Genomic DNA, 10391 nt, shown 5'->3' on the forward strand with positions numbered 1-10391 from the left:
GGGACTCGCTGAAGTCGAGTCCCTATTACGAATTGTTGAGGGAGTACAAAGACGTACTCCCGGAAGAGATTCCTGCGGAGCTTCCGCAGGATAAGGGTATTCAGCACGAGATTGATCTCGTGCCGGGCACGAAGTACTGTGTCACGCGGCAGTGGCCACTGCCGCGAGAGCAATAAAAACAATCGACGACTTCTTTGAAAGTCGTCGCAAAGCAGGACAAGTGCGGGAATCAAAGTTCCCGCACAGTGCTCCGACGTTCTGTGTCAAAAAGCCACAGGGCGGATGGCGCATCGTTCATGCCTACAACAAGCTGAACGATGCGACGGTACCGGCGCAGACGCCGATACCGCGAAAAGATGTTATCATCGATTCGATGGCCGGGAGCACCGTTTACAGTGCTCTCGACTTGCGAGATGGATTTTATCAAATCCTAATGCGTGAGAGCGATATCCCTCTCACGGCAGTGAGCACGCCAAGCGGCATGCTCTGGGAATGGCTAGTAATGCCACAGGGGCTTAAGAACGTCCCTGCGACTTTCAACAGGTGCGTGACGCACTTGTTGCGCTCGGTGCGCGACTTCGCACCGAGCTACTTCGATGATGTGTTCATCCACAGCCGAGCTGTGGACGGGAAGACCGACGTAGAGATGCACAGGGTGCATCTCCGGAAGCTACTTGAGCTTATGCGAAAGCATAAGCTCTACGCGAACCTGAAGAAGTGTATCTTCGGGGCGAGCGAGATACCCGTCCTCGGGTGTCTCGTAGGGAACAATGGTGTTCGCCCTGACCCGGAAAAGGTCAGAGCGATCAATGAATGGCCAACGCCTTCAAGTGTCAAGGAACTGAGGCAGTTCCTTGGCTTAGCCACGTACTTGTGCAAGTACGTGGAGGACTATGCGGGCAAGATCCGCCCGCTATCACAACTTCTTAAGAAAGAAGCTGTGTGGAATTGGACACCCGATTGCCAAAAGGCATTCGATACAGTCAAGCGGGGCTTGACTGAGGCACCGATCTTGGCAGTAGCCGACCAAGATCGTCCATTTCACGCCGTATGTGACGCATCCGACTTTGCAATCGGATGCGCGTTGATGCAGCACGATCACGAGGGCCGTGATCGTGTCGTCTACTACCAATCGCGTCAACTGAAGCCAGCTGAGCGCAACTATCCGGTGACAAGGGACTCCTTGCCATGAAGTATGCACTCGCAAAGTTCCGAGTGTACTTGCTTGGGAGTAGACCGTTTGTGGTCTTCACCGACCATGCATCACTGCGCACCGCAGTGAAGTCGCCACACATTTCACAAAGAATGGCGAGATGGCTCTCATTCTTTGCGGAGTATAACTTCCGGGTCGAATACAAACCCGGAAGATTGAACGTGGTGGCCGACGCGTTATCACGTCGGCCGGACTATGCAGAAGCTGTTGACGTCAATGCCATTGACGCCATGCGATCGAGCAAACCCACATCATCTCTGTTGGATGACGTGAAGGCCGCGTACGCGCACGACGCGGACGCGAAGCTCTTGCTGGCCTATGGCACAGCGCCTTCTGACAAGTCCCGTCAGAAGCTGCCCAAGCACCTTCGAGCGCGTGCACACCGCTTTCGTGTGCACGACGGACTGCTACTCTACAACGCAGTCGACGACAACGCGGATCGCGTTGTCGTGCCAAATGACCATGACCTGCGACTCAGGATCATGTACGAGTATCATGATGCCCCGACTGCGGGACATCTCGGACGAGAGAAGACTTACGTCCTTCTCACGCGCGACTTCTACTGGCACCACCAGTATAAGTGGGTGCGCAAGTACATCCGTGCTTGCGAGGTATGCCAACGCGTGAAGCCTGCACCATTCGCGCAGGCTCCACTGCAATCACTACCGACTCCGTCGGAGTGTTGGAAGTCCATGTCTTTGGACTTCATATTTGGTCTTCCCCCGGATAGCGGAGGGAACACCGGTGTTGTGGTCTTTGTAGACCGTTTCAGCAAGATGGTACATCTTGCTGCGGTGCCAGCAGAGGTGACCGCGAAGCAGACGGCCCGTCTGCTCGTCGACATGGTGTTCAAACACCATGGCATGCCGTCCGACATCGTGTCGGACAGAGACCCGCGCTTCACGGCGCACCTGTGACAAGAAGTGTTTACACTTCTTGGGAGCCAGCTTTCCATGTCGACTGCGGATCATCCGCAGACGGACGGTCAAACCGAGCGCGTGAATCGCGTGCTCGTCGATATGTTGAAGAGCTACGCTCACTCGTTCCAATACTGGAGCGAGTGCTTATCGATGGCAGAGTTTGCCATCAATAACTCAGTGCATGCCTCGACCGGGCATACACCGTTCTACGTGAATGCCATGCGGCATCCACGCCTACCGAGTTTACTCGGAGTGATGGCTCCCCACTTTAAGTGGGGAGGATCTACGACTGCAATACAGCAGCCGCAGAAAACCGCTGACACTTGCACAGTGTCAGCTGCAGCAATGGACAAACCACATGAGTCTGCGCAGGGCGCAGACTCCCCCAACAACAAGGCCAACGACCACGGGTCTGCGCAGGGCGCAGACACCGCAAGAAACCACGCAGAGGCCGGGCCTCTAGCGGAGAGCGAGCTGAATGACTTCAGCTCGGATGCAATCAGTTTCATCACCAAAAGACAAGCCGTGATTCGGTTTGTCCAAGACACAATAGCAGCTTCTGTTGACCAACAGAAGCTGAACGCAGACAATGTGGGCAGAGGCAACACAAATGAATTTAAAGTTGGTTCATTGGTTTTGTTAGCTACTCAAAACCTGCCTAAACATGCAATTTCGGACTTCGGAGCAAGCAAGCTTGCTCCGCGCTTCATCGGGCCGTTCACTGTGTTGGCACGGCAAGGCAACGCATACACGCTAGACATACCGTCTAGCATGCGCCTCCATCCGACCTTTTACGTCGGACGGCTGAAGCCATACCGGCAGCACGAGCCATCTAGCTCGGCTGACCCGAAGCCTCGGCAGGAGCCGAGGCAGAAGCGGAGGACTTGGCCTCGGCGACGAGCAACCTCTCCTCCAGCGCGCGGACGCGCTGGAGCCCCTTCATCTGGGTCCCCAGCTCGACCTGGATATTCGAGGCGGTCTGCGAGACCGCCGCGACTTGGGCCTTCTGGTTCGCCAGCTCCTGTTTCAGGGCGGCGAACTCAGCGCCCTGCAGACGCTCCACGACGGTCACCCGGTCGTGGAGAGGCGCATGCTGATCAGCCCGGGGCTGATCATACCCGGGGCGTGTTCCCACCCCCGCCACCGCCGATCCGTGACGCCCGCGGCTCAACCCGCTGGATTGTTGAGCGGATTGTTGACCATAGCATCCCGAAAACGAACCCTCAAGGGGCTCGTTTTCGTATTCGTTGGAGAGGATTTCCTCCCCATCGAGATACATGGGATCCGCGGAACGTCTTGCTGGAGGACGTTCCGGAAATGGTGAGGGTGTACGAGGAACAGTACGCGCGGGTGCAGCGGAAGTAACACGAGCGCTGCGATCATCGCTAGCACCCGAACCCTCACGTGCTAAGAACTTAGCACGGAGCTCTTTGAGACTCTCGGGCACACGGAACGACGTGTACCCGTTCAGGTCGCGGTCGCTCAAGCGGACCGCGCCTGGAAAGCACTTCATGCACTGAAAGCCCTCGGGCACAGCGCACGGCACATTTGCCTCCTCCGCAGCAACATGAAGTTGCTCCAGCTTTCCACGCTTCGAGTACGTCTCGAAGCGATCACGCGCTTGCTTAATCCGATCACGGTAAGCACTCGGCCTCTTGTTGAAGTTCTCAACAAAGGCGTTCCAGCTTTGACAAAGTGCCTGCCATTCGGGCACTTGGCTGCGAGAAGAGGTCTTCTTGCTTTGAAACCATCGGAGCTCATGAAAGAGTCCGATGTAGTAATCGCGCCTTTGATGCGTTTCCGCATCAAAGTGCAGCTCGGCAGCCACAGCGTCATCTTTGATGGCGCTGCATACGTACAGCGGCACCTCATTCGGAGGTACCGAGATCCCATACCGGTCCGAGATCTCAGACGCGGACGGCATCCACGGATCGCGCGCTGCGCCTGCAGCGCGCGGAGAGCCGTGAGCTTTGGAATCGCGCGCTGCAACTGCAGCGCGCGGAGTACTGAGAGCCCCAGCGGAAGCGAGTGGGGTATCACTCTCAGTACGCGAACGCTTCGAACTCGAAGCGTCCGATTCGTCCCCTTCATGCGGGCGAATGTTCTTAGCGTGAGGGTCGAGCGATTCTCTCGACACTGAGTCTTTACGCTTTGAGGGCGAGTCCTCCTCGCCCTCCATGTCTCCATCGTCGTCGTCGAAGTCGACGACGTCGCCATACTTCGCGTTCTGGCGTTCGAAGTAGTCGTCGATGGAGAGATGACTCCCCACCGACTTTGCGGACTTCTTCTGAGGCGCACTCATCGTTGAATGAGCGCGGGTTTCTTCTCCAAACGCGGAGAATTGACGAATGGTCAATTCCAAAAGATTGACGTGCGGGGACCCCGCGCGTCTAACCTTAAGGGGGGGATGGTGTAACGGGGTTACACGTACAAGTGGCTGCAAGCCACTTGTGAATTTAACAGATAGGTTATCTGTTAAACGTTTTGGATACTTCCTCACATTGGTGTAAGACACACCGATGGATACATTGAACTGGACCACCACAGTGAGTGGTCCACACCTACCCAAAGATCCTATTGGTAGAAAGCAGCATCTTTCTACCAATCAGAGACATGCATATTAGCGGGGCTCTGACAGCCAGCCGCTGCCAACCCTTTCATAGATGATAAACAGTTTTTAGCAGATTTTAGAGGAAGATCAATTTACAAGCAATACAGTTCTCATTTTACCTTAAACTAGCTACTTGGAGTCTTGTCTAAGTTAACTTATATTTGTGTACTCAAATATAATTAATCTAAGTAATTACTAAGTACTTACGCTTCCTCATACACGTTGCGCAACGTGTAAGCTAAAGTAGTGAGTCAAGTTAGACCCACTACATGTTACGCTTGAAATCGTCGTCACGCTTGCTGCCCAGCAAGCCCGCCACGGCCGCGGCACTCGAGTTGACGTGCGTGTCGCCGCGGGTTGAAGCCCACGTTGCAGCACACGCGGTGGTTATCGGCGTAGATGCACGAGTGGAAGATGCCGTTGTAGAACTCGCGCACGCTCGGGCCGCACGCGGACTCGCCGGGCGCCATGGCTGCAGGGGACAAGAGAGAGCTCCTACATATGGGCACGGGGCGGCTTGCTCTATGCGCACGGACCCTCGCCCTATTAAGAATCGTCAGGGTCTCGAGCGGAGCGGCGGTGCTGCCCTGTCCGGGACAGCATTAAACGCCGCAACCTCTCGACGCGCGTGGACTTGGCGTCCGTCGATGCGAACGCTTCCGGGCGGTTTTAGACAATGAGCGAATCGCTCTCGCGGCCTCTCCCGTACATGGGTACACTGTTCCTGTGTTCCTGGCTAGGACATGGCTACACTCGCTTGGCTGGCCAATCTGAAGAAGTGTATCTTCGGGGCAAGCGAGATACCCGTCCTCGGGTGTCTCGTAGGGAAAAATGGTGTTCACCCTGACCCGGAAAAGGTCAGAGTGATCAATGAATGGCCTACGCCTTCAAGTGTCAAGGAACTGACCGGGGGGGGGGGGGGGCACATCGGCTCTCGCGGGTTTCCCCTCTGGCCCGCGGCGCGTCTGCAACAGTGCATCTCCTGGCGCGGCCCGCTGCTCCACCTGCGCACGCAGAGCAGCTGTCGCAGCCCCGCGCAAGCTGATTCGCGCCCGCCCCTCCATGACGCCAAGGGCTTCGGCAAGATCCAAGATCTTGGTCCAGGGCGAGGTCTCAGTCGCGCTCAACGACAACAAGGGCAACGAGACGCTCAAGGCCGAGAACATCATCATCACCACGGGCTCCGAGGTCACGCCGCTGCCCCCCGTGCCCGTGGACAACGCCGCCGGAAAGATCATCGACTCCACGGGCGCCCTGGCGCTCAAGCGCGTGCCCGAGCACCTCGTGGTGGTGGGCGCCGGTGTCATTGGCCTTGAACTCGGCTCCATGTACAAGCGTCTGGGATCAAAGGTGACCGTGGTGGAATTCCAGGACGCCGCCTGTCCCGGCATGGACGAGAAGTCGGTCAAGGAGTTCACCAAGCTGCTCAAGAAGCAGGGCCTCGAATTCCGGTTCGGCACCAAGGTCACGGCGTCGGAGGTCAACGGCGACGTGGCGAAGCTCACGACGGAGCCGCCTAAGGGCGGCGACGCCTCCACGATCGATTGCAACACGGTGCTGGTGGCCACGGGCCTCACGGCCGGCCTGGGCCTGGAGCAGATGGGCATCCAGACCGACAAGCTCGGTCGCATCGAGGTGGACGACGCCTTCCGCACGCAGGTGCCCGGCATCTTCGCCATTGGTGACGTGATCAAGGGCGTCATGCTGGCCCACAAGGCCGAGGAGGAGGAGGAGGGCGTCACCTGCGTCGAGAACATCGCCGGCAAGCACGGCCACGTTAACTACGGCGCCATCCCCGGCGTCATCTACACCTTCCCGGGGTTCGCCTTGGTCGGCTAGACGGAGGAGGAGCTCAAGGCCGAGGGCATCGAGTACAACGTGGGCAAGTTCCCCATGATGGCCAACAGCCGTGCCCGCACGGTGGCCGAGGCCGAAGGCCTCGTCAAGGTGCTCGCCGACAAGAAGACGGACGCCGACGTCGGCGCCCCCCCCCTCTGAGTTCCAGGCACAGTACCCGGCCGACCGCATCCAGCTGCAGCTCTACGACAAGCTGCTGGACATGGACGCGCAGCACGAGGCGCGCCACGAGCAGCCGCTGATGATCCTGGAGCTCGGCTGCGGAGCCAGCGGGGGCCTGTGCCAGCTTCAGACGCTCTACCCCAAGTCCGACGTGGTGAGGCTGGATCTGTCCATCCAGGCGCTCGAGCGCAGCAAGGAGGTCTTGTAACGGGGTTACACGCACAAGTGGCTACAAGCCACTTGTGATTTTAACAGATAGGATATCTGTTAAAAGTTTTAGATACTTCCTCACATTGGTGTAAGACACACCGATGGATACATTGAAGTGGGCTACCACAATAAGTGGTCCACACATACCCAAAGATCCTATTGGTAGAAAGCAGCATCTTTCTACCAATTAGATACGTGCATATTGGCGGGGCTCTGACAGCCAGCCGCTGTCAACCCTTTCATAGATGATAAACAGTTTTAGCAGTTTTAGGAGGAAGATCAGTTTACAAACAAATACAGTTCTCATTTTACCTAATCTAAGTCACTTGGAGTCTTATCTGATTTAAATTATATTTGTGTGTTTAAATATAATTAATCTAAGTAATTACTAAGTACTTACGCTTCCTCATACACGTAGCGCAACGTGTAAGCAAAAGTAGTGAGTCAAGTTAGACCTACCACACCTGGTAGCACTTTGTAGTCCGTCCAACGACCGACTGCTTGACGTTCGCACGAGGTGTACGAACGCGGAGCCGAGAACCACATGAGCACGGAGGTGCCCATGGAGAGCTCCAACACGCCTGCAACGCATGTTGCACGCGCTGACTGCTCCCACCTGTCTGACCCAGAGTGGGAGGCCCTCCAACGACTGTCAACAGTCATTGGAGAAGCGGCGATAGCTACAATGCTGCGTACGCTATCGCCGACGGAGCAACATGGTGTTGCTCTGGGGTTCATCATGAAGGAGCAGCGTGACGCTGCTTCCTCAGTGACGGCGTCGTCAGGGACGACTCCGCGCGCTCAATCATTGAATTGAGCGTAAGCAATTACGTGGGAAGAGAGGGCGAGCCTCTCCTCCGATGGCTTGTCGAACTCGACACAGCCATAGCGGCTCGACGCATCGTCGACCCGCTGTCGAAGGTCGCGTTCGCCATGTCCTGCCTTGGCGGACGCGCAAGGAGTTGGGCGTATGGACGCCGACTCTCCGATCCTACGTGCTTCAGCACGTACGAAGTGTTCAAAGAGGAGCTCAAACAAGCGTTTGAGCCCCCGCAAAACGAGTTCCGGTCGAGGGCGGAGTTCCTCGACCTTCAGCAGGGTAAGCATGACGTCCATGCTTACGCGCAGCGCGCACGATATTTGGTATCAAATATCGTGACTAACCCGATTGACGAGGCGACCAAGGTCGTCACGTTCATGAAAGGGCTTAGAGATGGGCCTGTGAAGACCTATCTCTTCCGAGAGTACCCGAGTACTCTCGAAGCTGCGATTACTCTTGCCATGCAAGAAGAGTTTAGCCTGCGGCAGGCTAAACTGCATGTGAACGTGCCGAGGCCGCAACCGCGCCCGGTAGCGAGGCCGGGAGGTCCGGAACCAATGGACCTCTCGAATGCAACGGCTGCTGGTTACCAGTAGCAGGAAGTAACGTGCGATGCTTCCGTTGCGGAAGGATCGGTCACTTTGCACGGGAGTTCACAGCTCCCATGCCCCCTGGAGGTGGCCGTCGTGGCGATGCTAGGCATCGCCGCGGACCAACAAAAAACGCGAACATCCAGTAGGCGCGGGGCGCCCTACTGGTAATGCAGTCGCGCGTGCCGACATCGATGACGCGACACTGAGGACTGCAGCCCCCAGTGAGACCAGCTCTCACTGCAAGAAACAAGATGACAGACCGAACCTAGTCATCTTGAAGGTTTACTCGAAGAGAGCGAGTGACTCTCTTCGAGCTTTGGTAGATTCAGGCGCGTCGAACAACTTTGTTCGACTACGAAGCCTGTCGAGACTTGACTTCGAGGAGGTAGATACACCTCGAAGTCTTCTGGAGGTACGACTGGCAACAGGTGCCATCGTGAAGACCGAGAAGCGCGTCGTGAACGTGCGCTTCTCGTACAAACAACGAATGTTTGTCGAACGCTTTATCGTCCTGGACCTGGACGATAAATTCGACGTAGTAATGGGCATGCCGTGCAAGCCACGGCATGATCCGGTGATAGACCGGAAGAAGCGCACGCTCGTGCGCTTCGGACGCGACAGCGGAACAGAGAGCGAAGGCCCTGTTACCGCAGCGCACGCACCAGCAGGTGCGCGCGGCTCACCAGTCGAGACAGCGCTTAATGCTGCTGTCCCGGAGTGCCCAAGAAGTGCGCGAGGGCGCGCACAAGTGAGACCAACGTCGGCTATGCTGCCGACGTCAGCAGGAAAAGATGTGTTGGTTCCAGGAATCAACACCCACGTTCAAGCGTGCAAGGGACAGTCCCTGACCCGAAGCGGTCAGGTCGACAACGACGCGTCGGCTCCCGGAGCCGACGCACCGTCGGTCATGAGGGGCTCCGCCAATGAATGGCGTCGAGGTGACGAAGGCGTGTCAACTCCGGGAGTTGACGCTGCAAACAGTGCGGACGGTTGCAAACGTACCGCACTGACGCAATTTGCATGCTGTCGTGCAGCCGGGCTGCACGACGAAGCGCCATGCGATCAAGCCGGGCTTGATATAGCGCGCCCGCAGACAGGGTCTGCCGGCGAAGGGACACATTACCGTTCAGCCGGGCTGCACGAAGGAACATGCGGTCAAGCCGGGCTTGATACCGCGCGCCCGCGGACAGGGTCCGCCGGCGAACGACTGTCCACGGCCGGGCCTGGACAAGAAGAACGACTGTGCGGAGCCAGGCTCCGCACAACAAGAAGACGGCGCAAGCGAAAAACGCTGCGCAAGTCTCGGTCCGGGACCGAGACGCAACAAGAGCAGTCTGCTGGGCAGACTGCGGCGGTGACACCGAATGTCAAGACGCTAAGCGTCTTGGCGCGCACCGATACTGGATTCCAGTATCGCGAAATGGAACTCGCTAATCCTCCGACGACGGCGTCGGAGTTGACTTCGCTTCCAGCCATGAGCTGGAAGCGCTTCACGCGCGACTTGCACGATGGACGCATCGAGCAAGTGTGCGTTCTTTCGGACAGCGAAAGAACGGAGAGCGAGAGCGAAGAGCTGAGGCAGCTCTTCATGGGAAGTACCACTGAGAGTGAAGACACTCTCAGTGCGAAGACGAAGCGAGAGCGCTTCGCGGAACAAGGTTGGGACTCGCTGAAGTCGAGTCCCTATTACGAATTGTTGAGGGAGTACAAAGACGTACTCCCGGAAGAGATTCCTGCGGAGCTTCCGCAGGATAAGGGTATTCAGCACGAGATTGATCTCGTGCCGGGCACGAAGTACTGTGTCACGCGGCAGTGGCCACTGCCGCGAGAGCAAGTAAAAACAATCGACGACTTCTTTGAAAGTCGTCGCAAAGCAGGACAAGTGCGGGAATCAAAGTTCCCGCACAGTGCTCCGACGTTCTGTGTCAAAAAGCCACAGGGCGGATGGCGCATCGTTCATGCCTACAACAAGCTGAACGATGCGACGGTACCGGCGCAGACGCCG

At 57.1% G+C, this 10391-nt stretch overlaps 1 protein-coding gene across 1 annotated transcript; it reads left to right on the forward strand.

The window, feature by feature from the left end:
- Window positions 1–5806: 5806 nt before the first annotated feature.
- Window positions 5807–6583, forward strand: IUM83_10502 (Dihydrolipoyl dehydrogenase; the record flags this gene model as incomplete). The annotated part of the gene is made up of 1 exon (XM_067935013.1): window positions 5807–6583. The coding sequence occupies one exon, from the start codon at window positions 5807–5809 to the stop codon at window positions 6581–6583; it is 777 nt and encodes a 258-aa protein (XP_067781406.1).
- Between the last annotated feature and the right edge of the window lie 3808 nt (window positions 6584–10391).

This window comes from Phytophthora cinnamomi, assembly GCF_018691715.1.
Source record: "Phytophthora cinnamomi strain GKB4 chromosome Unknown Contig117, whole genome shotgun sequence".
NCBI lineage: Eukaryota > Oomycota > Peronosporomycetes > Peronosporales > Peronosporaceae > Phytophthora > Phytophthora cinnamomi.